Source organism: Anguilla anguilla, chromosome 1 (assembly GCF_013347855.1).
Source record: "Anguilla anguilla isolate fAngAng1 chromosome 1, fAngAng1.pri, whole genome shotgun sequence".
NCBI classification, from domain to species: Eukaryota; Metazoa; Chordata; class Actinopteri; order Anguilliformes; family Anguillidae; genus Anguilla; species Anguilla anguilla.
The window spans coordinates 40034542-40053213 of record NC_049201.1 but is presented as its reverse complement, the minus strand read 5'-3'; the positions used below and the strand labels follow the sequence as shown (position 1 = coordinate 40053213).

At 46.9% G+C, this 18672-nt stretch overlaps 1 protein-coding gene across 1 annotated transcript in view; it reads left to right on the top strand.

Moving 5' to 3' along the window:
- mgaa (MAX dimerization protein MGA a) overlaps positions 1 to 18672 on the top strand; it is a 39818-nt gene that overhangs the window by 5535 nt on the left and 15611 nt on the right. The window contains exons 2-14 of the mRNA XM_035418191.1: positions 5216 to 6379; positions 10085 to 11159; positions 12411 to 12501; positions 12860 to 12964; positions 13396 to 13530; positions 13674 to 13787; positions 14078 to 14688; positions 15054 to 15351; positions 15620 to 15804; positions 16601 to 16741; positions 16828 to 16897; positions 17080 to 17552; positions 17890 to 18169. Coding sequence (XP_035274082.1) covers positions 5274 to 6379; positions 10085 to 11159; positions 12411 to 12501; positions 12860 to 12964; positions 13396 to 13530; positions 13674 to 13787; positions 14078 to 14688; positions 15054 to 15351; positions 15620 to 15804; positions 16601 to 16741; positions 16828 to 16897; positions 17080 to 17552; positions 17890 to 18169 — 4684 coding nt within the window. The 5' untranslated portion in view covers positions 5216 to 5273. The remainder of the gene's footprint in view (positions 1 to 5215; positions 6380 to 10084; positions 11160 to 12410; positions 12502 to 12859; positions 12965 to 13395; positions 13531 to 13673; positions 13788 to 14077; positions 14689 to 15053; positions 15352 to 15619; positions 15805 to 16600; positions 16742 to 16827; positions 16898 to 17079; positions 17553 to 17889; positions 18170 to 18672) is intronic.

Genomic DNA, 18672 nt, shown 5'->3' with positions numbered 1-18672 from the left:
TATTGAATCCATCCTATTCACCGATATCCCGTGTATCACATCACACACAAATTCTGCATTGTATTGATATTTTTCAACCACAACTGCTGGACTAAACAATTGAGTTTTAACCTCCAGTGCAAGAATTTTACGTCATCTATCCAAAGTCCATTGTGTGTCTACAATAATCTCTATTGGTCAAAATATCTATTAAAGGCTGGGTTTTTTTAAATAACTGACGTTTTTTGTGTGGTTTTTACAACATATTTCCACAGTTGAGGACATTTACAACATATTAAGCCCTACAAGTCTTAACTTTTAATCTCTTTCTGTGCATTACCCATAGACAAAACCAGAAATTTGACAGGCTGAAAGGTATACCACTTCTTTTTTTTTGGGGGGGGGGGGGGGGCTTTTTCAGCTTTATTGGACAGAACAGTGTAGAGAGACAGGAAGAACTAGGAGGAGAGAGCGGGAGAGACGTGCGACAATGGTTGGTGGTCGGACTCAAACCACCGACGTTGCGACTCGTAATGAGCATGTGGACAGTGCTGTAACAGGCTACGCCACGAGACACCCAGTAAAAAAGTATACCACTTTTTTTAATCCTCTACTTGCCAATACACTGGATTCTCAGTTTGGCTCAGGTTCACCTTTAAAGTCAATAATAGAGGGTGAAATTTCCTAATCACTGGTTGTTTTTGTATTTTAATGCTTTGATATTTTTTTTTATTCACAAAGTTTATGAGTGGATGTTTCCTCAGTTCTGACATTTTAGATGAGCAGTTAGGTGCCCTGTAACAGCAACAGAGCATCAGTACACTGATCATGCTTTAGTCACGTGCCCATAAAAACTCAAATGTCCAGCTATCTGTTGAGTGATTTTATGGATGAGGTTAATTGTTGAGGGTACCTGTGGTAATAATGTTTAAAACATATTGTAAAAAGATATTCAAAAGTCTCCCAAGTCATTGTTTAATAAGAGAGGATTGTGTTAGCAGAATGTCTGGGAATGTGTTTGATGTCCATAATTGCATATTAGTGCATGTTTGCTAGTGAACACACAAGCTATACTGGAGTAAACTATTCCTTCAAAAACTAGCCTACATGCAGTACATAACTATTTCACCACATGATAACAACATAGTGTAGAACTGGTAACTGTCTTGGAAAACCTGAACCTACCCTTGTCAGGGCAAAGTCTTGACCATGCTGTGACACAGAAGAGGGAAGGGGTCATGACAGTTTAGAGTGCAAATTGCTTTAAACCGGGACCATGAATAAGCTGCAGCTGCCAAGAAAAAACATTTAAATTTAATTTTACTTTTTTAACCTTAATTTGATTTAAAACGTTTTAATTTTTTATAGAGTTTACATAATATTTAACCTAATAACAAAGATAAGAGGTGAGAGCATACAAAACCACTGAAAGACTTAAATGTTCAAGCAGTGGAAGCAGCGGAAATCAGTTTCACCATGCCTGAATTTTAACAACCAATCAGAACAGCAAGGAGGCCTCTCTGCCTGCGAATCCTGCTGCATGTTCACAGCGCTGCCCAGAGCAGGCAGGGCAGAGCTACACAGATAAGAGCAGAGCAGAGCAGATGGTGCTAAAGATAGACCTCCAAATAATGTGAAACTCCAGTACTACCATGTCATCTAACGTCCAAAACCTTTAATACTATATTTTACACTGAATTTGACATTGAGGCATACAGACTTGAAAGCCAAGTCATTAAAGTAGTCAGTACGTGTGACTGGTGAAAAAACAGCAGTAGCTAAGATCTCAGTAGTCTAACGAAACTCCAGTTCTAGCTTGTCCTCTTACATTTAAAACATTTGAAACTATATTTTACACTGAATTGGACATGAAGACAAACAGATCAAGCCAAGACATTTTTTAAGTAAAATCAGATTAAACCCATTTGCTTGTAGCCACAAAAGCAGCTGAAGTGATGGTGTCACTTGTGACAAACTTACATACTGCACCTATAAGGTCCAAGCAAAACCAGCTTTGAAAATTTCCAGAATTTTGCAACCCTATACAGTATACACAGTGCACATAGCAACAGGTAGAATTGTCAGCTTCATTGAAGTAGATATCACACAACAGTGCATCGCACATGAGTGTATTCGGCCTCAGAAAATGCCAGTAGGTCCCAAAACCCTTCACTCTCCACCATGCGTACGAGGAGCATGTCTTTTGTTACCATTTTGTCAATTTAATCAGCTGGACAGCAGTCACACCAATGAGATTTCACAAATTTCATGGGGATGTTACTGAGTGGTGTGAGAGAAAGAGAGAGAGAGAGACCCCTACCTTTGTGACACTAAGGCTGATTATCTGTCACTATGTTGTACTACTGGACACAGTGGGGATTTGATATTAGACCATATGGCCGATTCATGCAGTGGAACAGCACCTTGACAGGGTGAGCCTAGCAGTGGCACATATTGTGTTGCTTGTGTTGTCTAATACAACCCCCTGCCCTGCCCTCCCTCCGTAAAATAGGCTGCAGCTCAAAATGTACCATAGATCCCACTGTGAATTTTGAGTGAGCGAGTTTGTACTAGAGAAGCACATCTGAACAAATGAGATGAGCATAATTAGAAACGGCCTTTTGAAATATGCATATTTATACTTTTCAAATCAATGAATCAATTAATTACTGCACAGTGATACTATATACAGCATCATTATTATCCTCATAAATTAGATAATTGCTGACGATACAATGCACAGTTCAAAAGTTCCAAGGTTTTAAAATGAGCACGTTGATTGCAAGGTCCTCAAAATGATTGCAAGTCTCACAAAAAAAATTGATACAGAAAATGATATCGAGCCAAGCGTGCAATTGTGTTAATAAGTTTACAATTGTTACATCTTTTTATGCTGCTGTTTGCAGTATTGCACAATATGAACATGGTGCTTTTGTCTTAATAGCATAGATATTTCTGACGTGTGTGTGGCTTAAGATGTGGTAAATAAGGGGGCTTAAGCGAGTGAGTAATCCCTCTAAACATGAAAAGCACCTAATAAAGGAAAATTAACAGCTTGTTAAAATTCTGCGATTGCAGTTGTGGTTGGAATGAAAACCAGCATACACGGAGGGTCCCCAGGACTGGGTTTGAATGCCTATGATGTTGACTGCAGTGAATCATTCAGGCATGAAAGGATCTTAATTTTTTTTTATTTTCATTGTTAATATCTGGCAGGCTATACTGTTTAGGACTAGACAGACAGTTATGCCTGTACAACAACAGCCAACTGAGAGTGCACGTGTGACATCCTGTCATAACTGAAGGTATATTTATAACTGGGATACTTTATTATAACAAATAGGCCTACTTAGAATTAAGTATTGTTAGGCAATGTCTAGACTGTGAGTATATGATCTGGACTGATTTTATTCTATGATGTGATAGTCCTGCTTGTCATTTACGGTCATTGTGAATGATGACACTATCAGTCGGTTTACCTATAGTAAATACGGTTTAACCAAACCCGTTCTCTGTTTTGTCATTGTCCATCAATGGGTTGTGTAAAATCTTGAGTGTGACATCACCTGCCTTTGTCTTTATGCCCGTCTAGCACGCCCTGGGACACACGCAAGAGGAAGGGCCTAAAGTACCATGTACATTTAATACCAATGCAAAAATGATGCTCATTTTACACGAAATATCAGAATATATTTGAATATCTTATTTATTTTAATACTATACTTAAGTGTAATTTTTGGTCCAGTTAACAGCCGTTAGAGAATTTTATTGGTAGAGCTGATGGTAAAGGGCTGACTAGAGCCGCGTTTCCACCAAAATTACCCGGAACTTTCAGTCCCAGGAACTACTTTACCAGGAACTAAAAGGTTCCTTCAGCCAATGGTTGTCTGCGTTTCCACCGGGGTCTAAAGTACCGCGAAGATTAGGCAAATTAGCCCACTGACGTTGTGGTCGGTCCATCTGTCATATGATTTCTTCTGTAACTCCATACTACCACCGAAGTAGCCTACATTATTTTCTAATAACCGGGACAGCCCGGAGGGGTTTATTCCACTTATATACAACGGGTTACCAACAATGACTATATATGGTTACTTTTGTATTTATTGATTTTCATATATCCTCTCAAACACATTCATTAACAGCAGAAAACATACACACATTGTAAACAATTTGCTGTTTTATTACATTCTCGTCGTCAATTCCATATAGGCTAATCGCAAAATGACAAGAATAGAACGAAAACTCGGACTTGCGTGAAAATGTAAATTAGTAGTGGTACAGCCACCGTTTGCTTTCCTTCGAAGTTACTGCTAGCCGAGCAGCGAAGTGTGCCCTCCAGATGCGAACCATGCACCATAAATGAGTCCATAGTCTTCCTGGTCTTTTCGTGGAATTGAAAAATGGCAGTAAAATTGAGTAAAATTACGGCAGTCTGAAAAAGCTAAAGGGAAGATTACTAGAATTAACCTGTTATTTTACCCGGATAAAAAGTGCGTATCACCAATGTTAATTATGCAGAACTACCGCATACCTCACATAACTGTATCAAACGTTTTGAGTCAATTACAACGGGCTAACAAAGAAAATCCGGAAGAAAATATTCAGCAACCGAATTAATCCGTTTGAATGTTTTGGTAGCCTACGTAATATGCTGTCCCAGCACGAATGCTTAGCATTTTATAAAACGAATACTAAAGCAAGAAAAGAACAGAAGAGCACACGTTATAATTCCAAGACGTTGACAGGCTATAACCAAAAGTAGGCTACTGCGCCGCATAACGTACAAGTTTGATTTGAAGTTATTATGAAAATAAATTGGTTTGCCGCTGCATATTTTCAAACATGGCGGGTAATGGCGGAAAATGAATACAACACAAATGCTACGAGTACTCGACCAATCAGAAATGTTCAGCGCTGCAAGCTCCACCCAAAAGGTTCCTGTACTTTCGGAAAGTACTACCCCCCGAGCAGGAACGTTTTGGGGGGTAAAACAAAGCCCCCAGAACTAAATTTAGACCCTAGTTCCTGCGGTGGAAACGCACTGAGTTCCTCAAAAGGTTCCTAGTTCCGGGGTATAGTTCCTGCGGTGGAAACGCGGCTTAGGAGACTAGGAAAGTACCAGTAAAAATGCCAATGAACAGCAAATATGGATGACCTTTGACTGAGTGAGAAAAGGGAGGCAGTGCTTATCATTACACTCTCTTTCTCTTTCTTTCTTTCTGTCTTGCTCTAGAATGCTACTAGAGCAAACGCACCGTGCCAGGTGAGGGAGCCTGAACCACTGCACTGCCATGACCGCTACAGAGAACCAGGCCCTGATGGTGCTTCACGAAGAGGGGGCCGCAGCTCCTGCCGCAGCCCCTGGAAGTGCCGCTCCGCCTGCCTTCTTTGTCATCCTGAAGCCAGGCCAGGCTAGCGAGGGGGGGCAGGACCAAGGTATCCTGGTGGCCAATCAAGAAGCAAACCTTGCAACGACCTCCTCTCCTACCCTGCCAGGGCTAGCTCTGCCCGCTCCTTGTGTCCCATCAGTTGCTGGTGCTGCTAAGTCCAATACCCAGCCAGACAACCTGCCCCCTGAGTGCACCTGCAAGGGCATAAAGGTCACCCTAGATAACAACAACATGTGGAATGAGTTCTACCGCTGCAGGACGGAGATGATCCTCACCAAGCAGGGCCGCAGGATGTTCCCCTACTGCCGCTTCCGCATCTCTGGCATGGAGCCCTTCCAGAGATACATCCTGGTCATGGATATCACTCCTGTGGACAACCTGCGCTACAGGTGGACTGGCCAACAGTGGGAGGTGACTGGGAAGGCAGAACCCCACGTGCTGGGACGGGTCTTCATCCACCCGGACTCCCCATCCTCAGGCCACTACTGGATGCAGAACCCGATATCGTTCTACAAGCTGAAGCTGACTAACAATACCCTAGACCAGGAGGGACACGTCATCCTGCACTCCAAGCACCGGTACTTGCCGCGGCTGCACGTGGTGCCGGCTGACAAGGCCACCGAGGTCATCCAGCTCAACGGGCCGGATGTCATTACCTTCACTTTCCCCCAGACGGAGTTCATGGCTGTCACGGCCTACCAGAACCTGCGCATTACCCAACTAAAAATTGATTACAACCCCTTTGCAAAAGGGTTCCGGGAGGACAGCCCAGGCCACCAGCCCCTCAGGCCTCGGCCAGAGCCCCCGAATGCCAGTGTGGGTCCCCCCAGATTTGTGGGAGACAAGGAAGATGCAAGTCCCTTAAAGAAAAGTTTGAAGTCTCTGTTACTGAACAGCACCTTTGACAACTTTGTAATGGATCAGGAGCTCTTCAGCTCTACAGACTACAACATTGGAGTCTTGGATCATAGCATATCCACTACAAATTTATCAGAGAAGGATATCAGGTAAGTTGCATTTTAACACTGTATACTACACTGTTATAGGTACAGCTCCATTAAAAAAATGTATACAATTATAAAATATACATGTATTGCCTGCGATACATATTTTTTGTTACAGATAGATGGAAGATATTTGAATGTCTTGGGTGGAATATGAATCTGACGGTTTGATTTATAGATTGTATGACGTGACTTGATGAAGCATAGACACAAGTCTAAATAACTAGGGTAACTGCAAGCACCAGAATAAACAACATAACTTAATGAATTGTGTGTGGGTAAGGAAGACATCTTGTGTTGCCTAGAGGACTGAAACCTATAAGACAAGTCCCCAGAAAACATTCCAATCCAATATCCAATCCAGTGAGCAAAGTAATACATCTAGGTTTGGTTTTAATAGTGATGGAATTGATTGAGCAACTTTGATTGTGGATTGGCCAACTGTAGCTTTCAATGCATGCTGGGTAAGAAATGGTTAAACTTAAGTTGCTTATAAAATGAAAGGATGCTGCTTGCTCTATTGTCCTTAGGCAGCATTTTGTTCATTAGGTACATTTAAAAAGGAGCACATTTGGTTCATTGGTCAGTGTAGGTGTATGGCTGCTTTGAACAGAACAAACAATGGCTAATTCAGAGTGATTGAATTTACTCTAGCTAAGGTTAACCAGTCACCTCACTCCTAAATTAAGTTCCAGGGGTAGCTAGCTTTTTGTATTAATAACCAGACTAGCTGTTTATCAAACCTTCCACACAAGCAAAGTGAAGTTGCAGGTAGCTTAAATTGTTCAAATGTGTGAGGCCACTATTCCTGGTATGAGTGCGATTTAAATGCAATACCAATATCAATGGTGGCAAACAAAAATCACATGCAACTGCAGCACAATTCTGACAAGCTAATTGAATATTGTACTTGTGTGCAGATATGTCTATGTTCTAATTCATCCCTGTTTGGTACGATGAGACTGCCTCTGCAGCTAAAATGACACGTGGTGTTGCCAGCCTACCTCTTTTACATCACATTACATTACATTACATTACACGCATTTAGCAGACGCTCTTATCCAGAGCGACTTACACAACTTTTTACATAGCATTTTACATTGTATCCATTTATACAGCTGGATATATACTGAAGCAATGCAGGTTAAGTACCTTGCTCAAGGGTACAACGGCAGTGTCCTTACCTGGGAATCGAACCTGCGACCTTTCGGTTACAAGCCCAGTTCCTTACCCACTGTGCTACACTCCGTCCATACACTCTCTTCACACAAGCCAAGCTCACATAGTGGAGCTGGAGGAAGGCACCTCATGCGGCTGGGCCATGCGGTCCACAGGCCCCTGATGGGCGGGAGCTGCTATGCAGATAGTGATGAATGCAGACCCCCTAACCAGCTGAACTCTCTCGTATCCTGGGCAACGCAATTGGCACCTGCCCGTCTCCCTACAGAGCTACCGGCCACATCCAGCACTGGCATTGTCCGGTTAACCATGCACCGTAGCGTGGTGCTATTACCAAATGAGCCACCTAGTAGCCCTCAAAAATCAATTAAAGCCGTGTTTCCACCGCAGGAACTTTACCCCGGAACTAGGAACCCTTAGTGCGTTTCGACCGCAGGAACTAGGGTCTAAATTTAGTTCCGGGGGCTTTATTTTACCCACAAAAAAGTTCCTGCTCGGGGGGTAGTACTTTCCAAAAGTACCGGAACCTTTGGGGTGGGGCGCAAGCGCTGAAAATTTCTGATTGGTCGACTACTTGCAGTGTTTTATTTCAACCGCCATGTTTAAAAATCTGCAGCCGCAAACCGATTTATTTTCATAATAACTTCAAATCAAACTTGTATGTTATGCGGTGCAGTAGCCTAGTTTTGGTTATTGCCTGCCAACGTCTTGGAATTATAACGTGTGCTCTTCTGTTCTTTTCTTGCTTTAGTATTTGTTTTATAAAATGCTAAGCATTCGTGCTGGGACAGCATATTACGTACCAAAACATTCAAACTGATTAATTCGGTTGCTGAATATTTCCTTCCGGATTTTCTTTGTTAGCTCGTTGTAATTGACTCAAAACGTTTGATACAGTTATGTGAGGTATGCGGTAGTTCTGCGTAATTCACATTGGTGATACAGTAAAAGCAAACTGGAAATCAACTTCCGCACTTTTTGTCAGGGTAAAATAACAGGTTACTTCTAGTAATCATCCCTTTAGCTTTTTCAGACTGCCGTAATTTTACTCTGCCATTCTTCAATTCCACAAAAAGACCAGGAAGACTATGGACTAATTTATGGTGCATGGTTCGCATCTGGAGGGCACACTTCGCTACTCGGCTAGCAGTAACTTCGAAGGAAAGCAAACGGTGGCTGTACCACTGCTAATTTAAATTTTCACGCAAGTCCGAGTTTTCGTTCTATTCTTGTCATTTTGCGATTAGCCTATATGGAATTGACGATGAGAAAGTAATCAAACAGCAAATTGTTTACAACGTGTGCATGTTTTCTGCTGTTGTTGCCAGTTATATTGGAAATGTGAATGCATTCTGTCGCCTCGGATGTCAAGACATGAAAGTGAATGTTCACATAAAAATATAATGAATGTGTTTGAGAGGATATATAAAACAGTTACAATCTGACTATTGGCCTGTTATATCCTATTTGTTGCATAACAACGGTCCAAGTTCAACTACCAACGACAGTTTTGCTTGACAACGGTAAAATATGCCCAAACGGCTGCAGAAGAATATTTCAATTCCAGGTGATCAAATCGATAAAAATCAATAAATACAAAAGTAACCATATAGTCATTGTTGGTAACCCGTTGTATATAAGTGGAATAAACCCCCCCGGGCTGTCCCGCTTATTAGAAAATAATGTAGGCTACTTCGGTGGTAGTATGGGGTTACAGAAGAAATCATAGGACAGATGGACCGACGACAACGTCGCTTTTTCATACGTCAGTGGGCTAATTTGCCTAATCTTCGCGGGACTTTAGACCGCGGTGGAAACGCAGACAACAATGGGCTGAAGGAACCTTTTAGTTCCTTGAAAAGTAGTTCCTGGGACTAAAAGTTCTGGGTCCTTTTGGTGGAAACGCGGCTTAAGTTATTGCTGTAGCAGTCTGTTCAAAGTTTTCCTTGTAATCATTTTCTGTGCAATTAAATATGGAACCAGATGGTCAAAACTTTCATGACCTGCTCAAGTATATGTTTTCACTGTTTCTTAAAGAAACAGGCTTTTATTGAATTTCTAAAAGACTCTTTACGCCTACAACCTTTGTAAAATAAATCAATTTAGATAACTCTATTAGAATAAAACCAATAAAAAATAATTAGGCTTATAGGCCTGCACAAAAAGAAAGCAATGCTATTATAGGCCATTGTCTATTAGTACAGCGTTTTAGGTGTTGTTCTTAAGATTCCATGCAAGGGAACTCGGAAATGTGGGAATACTGAATGGGGATGACTGCGTTTCCCGCTGTACCGCATTCAGTGTGCTGGTTGCAAATGCACATAGGCCTACATTTCCTCCCTTGTTTTTCTCAGAAACTGAAGTGTACGACTTTCTGGCTATAAGTGATACTGCACCCGTGTTTTCCTGCAGGTCCCAAAATGTATCCGGGACTGATTTTAAATTAAGCAACATAAGTCAATTCAATTGATGTGGTGTTTGCAAGTTCACGTGCCGAAAAATGTCTCTTCCCCTCGCTTTCGCGCTCAGCAGTAAAAAGCGGCCTCAACCTGGACCCCCCTCGGAGCCAGCGCCAGAGGCCAAGCTGAGAACACGGAAGGGTCTTACTGAGAGGCCTCCTTCAACTGCCGGCTCTGACAAAAAGCACGCTGATAGCGCAAGCCTCAAAGAGGAGAAAGAGGAGCTGCCTGTGAACAAAGCCACCTCCAAGGAGTCTCCGCCAGATGGTCAGGAAGGTGTGGGAGAGGACCAGGTGAAAACTCCAGCAGGTGGAGGGCCAGCGGTGGCCATCAAGCCTCCCTCTGACCTCACCCCGGTCGCTTCCTCCCCAAAGCTGCAGACCAGCGAGGCATCTGGGCTAGCTGTGTCCGCAGGGCCCAAGGGATGCCCTGCGGACTCCTCCGGTCCTGCGGCTGCCCCCCTGGAGCCCGGTGACCCTGCGCTGCTGGCCGAGCCGGCCGCCCGTCCGGCCAAGCGAGCGGAACGCGTGCCCCTGCCGCTGCTGGCTCTGTTCCTCAAGCAGCGGCGGCCGAAGCCCAGGGCCATCATGCCCAAACCAGAGACCCCCTCAGACCCCGCGCCCCCATTGCCCGAACCAGCACCCTCATCACCCGCCTCGACGTCGCTGCCACCTGCCGGTGGACTGTCATCTCCTTCCCCTGAGCTGTCTTCACCTGGCCCTACGGTACCACCATCTGCCCGGGCGCAGTCGTCACCGGCCCCCGAGCTGCCCTCACCCGCGCCCATTCCTCTGTCTCCTACCCCCGCATCGTCATCACCTGCCCCCATGGAGACCTCTCCCGCCCCAGCATCCCTGTCTCCAGCCCCTGCTCTGTGGCCTGCTTTGCCTGATGGACCTGAGGCCTCTGAAGGCCTGGATGGGTCAGACCCTGCCTCCGGTTCCCCGGGCACCACACAGGCTGCCGCTCCGCTCTCCTCTGGGAAGAGGAAGCGGAAGCCCAAGCCTCGGAGCAGGAAGCACAGGAAGCACGGCCGGAGGCCGGAGGCCGACCCCGACGAGGTCATCGGAGGCCCCACCGATGTTAGCATGCAGCCCAACTTGGAAGATGTGGAGGGCTTGCTCTTTGTCTCCTTCACCTCCAAGGTGAGGCTGATTTCAGCACAGCTTTTTTTTGCTCTAGAGAGTATTGCTGCCACGTATGAAAAGGGCTAATATCTGTCAAATTTGATATTAAAGGACCATACCAGTATTACTACATGTCATTATCCATTGTTAACATCGGCCGCATAGTTTACATAAACCTCGACCATTTTTTCCCAAAATTGCTTTATTTTTGAGATATTGTGTTTGTTTACGTTTTGTCCAGAATAGACAGACGTCATTCACTGCCATTCATGTTGAAACGGTGTGGAAAAACACTCTACGAGACTTGAAAGTTGCTAGGTATAGGTAATTCACCCTTTTGAAAATCACTACGCCGTTTATTTTATCTAAAATTACTGTATTACTCTAATACAAGCCATTCAAATTCGCGCATAATATCAAGTCCAAGAGCGTCTCATTTAGGCGTACGCCGGCCTCAATAACAAGCACAAGCATCGAGGTCAACGATTGGCTCAAAGTTACACCTCAAACTTGTGTCTTTACCGCTTCCTGGTTACAAAGTCCAATCAGAGTCAGCCAGAGGCATTTTGGCCAATGCGATGCAGCCAAGGAAACGTGTTCCTTGCACAGAAACTGAGGGTGCTTGTTATTGAGACTTTGGAAGGCCTTGATCTGGGACATCTACTGCACTTCTACTGTTATGTGCTGTCTGTCTCTGCAGGATGACTAGTTATGTTTTAGAATTACAATTACAACACAGTGTTTCTTATAGTTTACAGGACCATACTGTAACGTTCCATAATATGTAGGGCTTTTGTTATTGTATTGACTTCACTATTCTTGGAAAGCATTCAGGTGGGTACATGAATAGGTTTACAATTTTAATTTGGAAGATGGAAGTGATGCAACCGTCCGGAAATTGGCATTTTAACTGACAGTAATTGGTTAACTGGTTATATTCTATGTCTGGAGTTGTATACAATAGTTATAAGTTGCTTGAATATGAAGGTAAATTATGTAAGGGCTAAACCCACACTGCATATTCTGTTGGTTTGCATTTAAATGTTCTTGTAATATGAGTTCAGCAGTGTCCAGCATCGATGGATTAACCTACAGGGTCCAAGTTAAACTACGCGGTCGTTCCCTGCACTTGGAACTGTACTTCCCTCTAGGGTTTTCAACACTCTTGTCCCTGGTTACGGTTATACACTTTATTGTGCGTCACTCTGGATAAGAGCATTTGCCAAACGCCTGTAATGTAATGTAATGGCTCTTTTTCTAACATAACAGAAGGCACTGGAGTTTCACCTTGGGGACCAACCACTTAACAGGGAACTGCCACCAGCACCCCAGAAAACCCCAGAACCCCCTGTGGACAGAGGTGAACAGCCTCACTGACCTGCAAGCTAGTCCCTGGCCTGCAGTGTTCTTGGTTTTTTGGGGGTTTTTTTGTTTGTAAAATCACATGAACCAGCAGATGTGTGTATGTCCTTTAAATAGCATTTGTCTTCAACACTGTTCATTAACAGAACGATATTTAGGAAAAAAAAATACACAACAAATGAGCTGAATCTGCGATGTCAGACCCACATTATGCAGTACAAACAGTGCACGACCAGTTCTGTAAGCCTTTAAAGGAATTGTTTGGCAAATTGTATTGCTAATATGATATATTATATATTTGAACATCAGAGCTTTCATGCTGTTTGTGTCTGCTGTCTGTTTCTCCCTGTGGGAAGTTGCAGAAACAGAGGAAGAGAAGATTGCTCGCCTGGAGATTGCCCTTCTGCACGATCTGAAACGGTTGAAACACAGACAAGCCATCCATCCTGTCCTTCAGGAAGGTAAAGGGCTCTTGTCATTTGCGTGGTTCTCTGTGGCTGCATTCACATGTGCACATCGACCCAGTTTCGTTTACGTTTTGACATAGACTGCGTTCTGAGCTACTACCATCAACAAATGCAAGTTATTCCCCTTTTCAAGAATTGTAATGGTCTTCCCATAGAAACACAAGTATCACTGTTTCTATCAATCAAAAATAATGTAAATATCTAAATGCCAAATCAGTATTATCTGTTTGTCAGTTTATCCTTGAACTCTGCGTCTAAGGATTGGTGTTATTGTAATATGTTGCAAGACAGTATTGCCCGGATTCAAAATAATATGAATAATTTGTGACAAAGTGCTGTTGAGCTTCAAATGAAAGATTGGTCTCAAAGGATCTTGTGCAGCCGTTTGCAACAGCGAAAGCGTTTTTTTTGTGTGATGTCCTCAGTTGGGCTGAAGCTGAACCTGCTGGATCACACCTTGCCGATTGACCTGCGGTATTTGGGCGTGTGCTTGCCTCTGCCCCCGCCCTTCCTGTACCCCGGCGGCGACGGCTCCTCTGCAGGCCGGATATCGTCCCCGGGTGAGGAAACCGCCCCCACCCCCCACCCCCACCCCCTCAGACACTCACCGCCACGCCTCCCCTAGCATCGCGGCTGCTTCTTAAAGCTGTTTTTTGGGTGTGTAAAAGGAGGGCCTTGGTTAATGAGCGTGTGTTCTTCTCAGATGGGCCGGTTCACTTCGTCTCCAGGACGGGGAAAACGACGGACTTCACCAAAATCAAAGGGTGGAGGGAGAAGTTTAACATCGCCTCGGACGCCCCGCCCGCCAAACCTGACAGTAAGGCCCTGCTGCCCTCAACATTCTAGAGTTTGAAGACTGGATAGTAGTCTCTGTTCTTATATCAGGGTGAATACATTTGGGGAACAGGCCAGGAAAAAAACAAACGTCCTCTTACAGTGGCAGGCTTCAGATCTCATAGGGAAAAGCTTAGCAGTTCATGTCATCCTTATGTACCAGGGCTTGTTCGCAGCGTTCGTAGATGAACGAGGGTTCAGTAGACCAATGAAATGAGTGGTTTGTGTGTTTGAAACGGAAGTAAGAGTGTTGGTGTGGTTGGTGTGTTGCAGGCAGCGCAGGTGCGGACGGGGCTCTGAAGCACCGCTCCGCGTTCTGCAGCGACATGCTGGACGAGTACCTGGCCAACGAGGGCAAGCTGATCGACGAGCGGGCCGCCACCTTCGCGCAGAGCGCCGTCTCTCCCGTGGTCTACCAGCTGCCCACCAAGAGCACCAGCTACGTGCGCACCCTGGACAGCGTGCTGAAGAAGCAGACCCCAGCGCCCGCGTCTGCCGCCGCCTCCTTCAAGCCCCTCTCGCCTCCCAAAAGGCCCCGACCCAAAGCCCCCGCCCGACCCAAGCCGCCCAAACCCGTGGCGCCCGCCACGCCGGACGCCCCCGCCCCTGCGTCCGCGGCGGGTCACGCCGCCAAGCCGGCCGCCAAGGCCAAGAGCTCCCCCAAGGGCCCGCGGGCCCCGGGGCCGGCAGGGGACCCGGCCGGCAGGGACCCCGGCCGCGCCAGCCCGGGGCAGGGCGGCTCCAGCGGGCGCGGCGCGTGGCTCCCCAAAACGCTGGTGAAGCTGATGGACCTGGAGGACGGGGCGCTGTGGGAGGGCAAGGCGCGCACCTGCATCACCCAGGAGAGAGCAGAGATCACCCTGGCCTCCCTCCTCACTGCGCAGGTAGAGAAGCGCACACCTCTCTGTACACACCATCAGGCAGTGACTAGGCGTGTGTGTGGAGCATGCGAAATGTGGTGGGCTGTAAGGATGTTTAGCACGGAATTCGATTTTCAAGAAGTCTTATCTTGGGTGACTTGCATTGCTTGAATGTTAGACTGTATACAGTGGCACAGCTGGATAGTTACTGAAGCAGTTGAGGGGAAGTACAGAGCTCGGGAGGACAGCAGTAGTTAGCTACTCCACTTAGCTGGTACCGTAGGACATGTTCTCTTTCAGCTTAATGTTAAATCACGGGGTTGGCTTGTCCGGTAAGTGGCGTTAGAAGCGGCTGTTGTGTGCTGACCGCGCTCGCCTCGTCCGGTCAGGGCACGTCGAAGGCCGGGCCCGTGGTCGCCAGGATCATGAAGCGGCGCGCCCCGCCCTGCCTGAAGGCCGCCTGCCGCCTGGGCTGCGTGTGCGCCAGCCTGGCCCTGGAGCGCCGGCAGCCCACGCACTGCGGCAAGACCGAGTGCATGTTCGGCTGCACCTGCCTCAAGCGCAAGGTGGTGCTGGTCAGGGAGCCGCCCAAGCAGAAGAAGGAGGAGGGCCTCATCTTCTACGGAGCTCTGGGGGAGGACGCCCCGCCCAAGAAGAAGAAGAAGAAGAAGAGGATGATGGCATACAGTGAGTGTTGTCTCGGGAGTGGCGAGTGCAACCCACGCCCATATACACATGCACACGCACACACACACACACACGCACGCACTAATCGATAGTGACTTCTTTCTAATGGCTATTTTCCATTAGCGTTAGCTTCTGGACTTTGGAGGCCGACATCTGGGATATTGCTGCATGTGTACGATCGGCCTGTTTTGTATTCTACGTTCAGCTCAAGTGAAGCAGTCCTCAGGTGTAGGGGACTTTTTTAAATGGCAGTTCTATCCCAAAACAGCCATACCTGCGGCAGAGCCGCCATCAGAACCGGCTGCCCGCGTGCGGACTCTGTGGAACCGGAAGGATGAGGTCGACCCGGAGCCCCTGCACATCCCCGAGCCCATCCACTTCCCCTCCTCGGCTGCTCACGCCCCCGGCCACGACCCCTCTGCTTCAGCCCACCGTGTCCTCAAACTTAACGCGGTGAGAACCCAGGGCCACATTTATACTCAATTACACACTGTAGCGTAACATTCACGGGTTTACTTAGAACCGGGGTTGTTCTTGTCATCTCTCTTAATGCACATAATCAACATAACTTATTCATTAAATTAGTAGCTCAGTAAGCCACTTGTCAGTCAGTCAGTTTCATAATGAGTAGCTTGATATAATAACGTTATAATTATAACTATAATATATTATAAGGTTATAATACCTTTATTATCACTCATTGGACAATAGTGGGACTAGGTTTGAAATAATACAGGTCCCTGCTATGTCCCATTTGCTATTTGCTTTGGCGAGGAGAGGATTGGTAGTGTACGGAGTGTTTAAAGATCTGATTTGTTTTTCTAATCCAATCTTTAGGACCTGTTCACAGTTTTATATTAGATGTGAGTTCAGGAAGTGTATTCATTGGTTAGCATATCTGCATTGGTTGTTGTGGTAACAACGTTGGCGTGCGTTTGTACGCTAACTAGTTCAAGGATGGTGGTGCATTTGAGACCACTCTCGGTGCAACAACCGAGCTGAAGAATGGTGATTTTGTTTCCTGTTGTCCTTTGCACCATGGCAATAACAAGTTTGCTAACGTTAGCTAATTCAATCTACCTATGCGACATTCCGATATACTGCTGCTCTTGATTTCTGCTGGCTACTGTTTCTGTTCTGTTCTCGTATAAATCAGCGAGGGAGGGAGTTTTGGTATAAAGTGGAGCAAAAAGTCTCTCAGTCGCGCTGTGGCTGACAGTGACCTGGCTGGTATTGGTGTTGACTGCAGGAGGACGAAGAGGACAGGAAGGACCCCGTGTACCTGTACTTCGAGAGCAAGATGACGTGCGCCCGCGTGCGACCGTACAAGAGCAAAACCTCGCCCCACCAGGCAGTCTGTCCCTGCAGGTCCCTCCTGTGCAGCGGCAAGGTCAGCTCACACCCTCCTGACCCCCTACACACGCAGCTGACCTCTGCACTTTGACCCTAACCCTATTCATCTCATTTGTGTAACAGAAGGATGACCCTTACCACAACTTCCCAGATTCAACCCCAGGGAAGGCTGGTGTGCTTCACACTGAAGGAGGTAAGGGAGGCCCTGCCCTGGCTCTGTCTGCGATTCATTCCTGTGTGTTAAGTCCAGTGTGTTACATAAGTCAGCTTGTCACTCATGACCTTAAGCGTGTAAGGTAGATTCTGAAGTATATTTATTTTTATATCACCCGTGTACTAAAGTTATCCTGATGTGCCGGTCATGTGACTCTCTAGCTGCAGGGAAGACTGCTAAGGAGTCCACCCTGAGCACGCCCAAGACGGCGCCTTCCAAGGTGCTGGAGATCGTGTCCGAGTGCAAGTGGGCCAAGAAGTCTGACCGGATCCAGGTGCTCCGGGTGGTGTGCGAGCACATGGCCCAGAACCGGCTGACCCGCCCCTTCCGCATCGGGCCCTACCACATCCAGCCCCTGTCCCAGAGCCAGACCCGCAGGAAGGGGGCCCAGGGCCACTCCGTCACCTACAAGGTGTGCATCTCCCAGCCCGCGGGCGCCTCCCCCGAGGAGGGGGCGCCGGACACGGGCGGCGACGGCAGCCCGGGCGACGGCGGCCCGAGCGAAGGCGGCGCCCGGGGCGCGGACGCGCCCAGGAAGAAGACGGCCCTGCCCTTCCTCACGGGCGTGTCCCCCGCCGGCATCCTCACGGCCAACAGGAAGCAGCCGGGCGTCCCGGCCCAGGGGCTGATAAAGGTACCCGCTCGTCCTCAGTGTGGAGGAGACCTCTCTGCATATCATGCACATTGTTTCTGTTTGCACTTCTGGACAAGGGCAGGCATAGCAGCAGTACTGATGTCGTCTTTTCCGTGCTTTCATTTAGACCAAAAAATCGTTTAGAAAGATCTTTTATTTCCTGCCTCTCCAACAATGCATGCTGGGATAGGCTCCATCTCCCCCGGCAACCTGACTAAGAATAAGTGCGTTTGATAATGGATGGATGGAAGCCATTTTGATGTGCTGTATGGAACTCTGGATCAGTGCAAGAAGCTCTTGCTCAGTGTCCTGGCTCTGTCCCTCTCCTCCACTGCAGGTTAATGGCAAGTCTTACCCGCAAGCCAAACTGCAGCTGGGCCAGATGGGGGCGCTGCACCCTGCCAACAGGCTTGCTGCCTACATCACCGGCAGACTGCGCCCCCTCGGCCAGGAGGCGTCGTCTGCAGCAGCGGCAGGGTCCAAGCGCCCCTCTCCCGCTGCCTCCACGCCACAACCATCTCACCTGGCCAAGGTTGCCATGACCACCAGTGTTGCCACGCCAGCCGCTATCTCCAGTGGCTCGGTCCCCGTTGCTGGGGCAGTTCTCAACTCAGTGGGTAAGTTCTGCTGTAGACACTGCCTCAGTCAGGCCCTTCATAATCAGACCCCCTTAGTGGGGATGGTGTGGAACACACCTGTGGGACGTGCATGTGGCCGTTTCACAAAGGGAAATGAAAGGTGTAAAAACTCTGCGATGTGCTGTGGTAAGAGCACCCTAAACAGATTGAGCATTCTGAACTGAAACCTGTAACTCCTGTATCCTCCAGGCCTCTAGTAAGCAAGTTGGCTTTATCACAAGGCCACCAATCTTTGTCTTTTGCTGGTAGCGCTTCTATTATTTATAAACTGAACATTCTGATACACCTTTTAAGGGATTCATTTGCGTTGTTTTAAGCTTATAACTGCCTTGCTTGTGTAGTTTGTGAGAATGGGAATTCACTAAGCCAGCGGCACACATCAGTAGACTCATAAAACACTCCTTAAAGTGATGTTGTAGGAGAGGAAAGCCGCCTGGAAAAGCTGTTTTTTGTAGCCTGTAGCCTGTGCATACTGGACATGG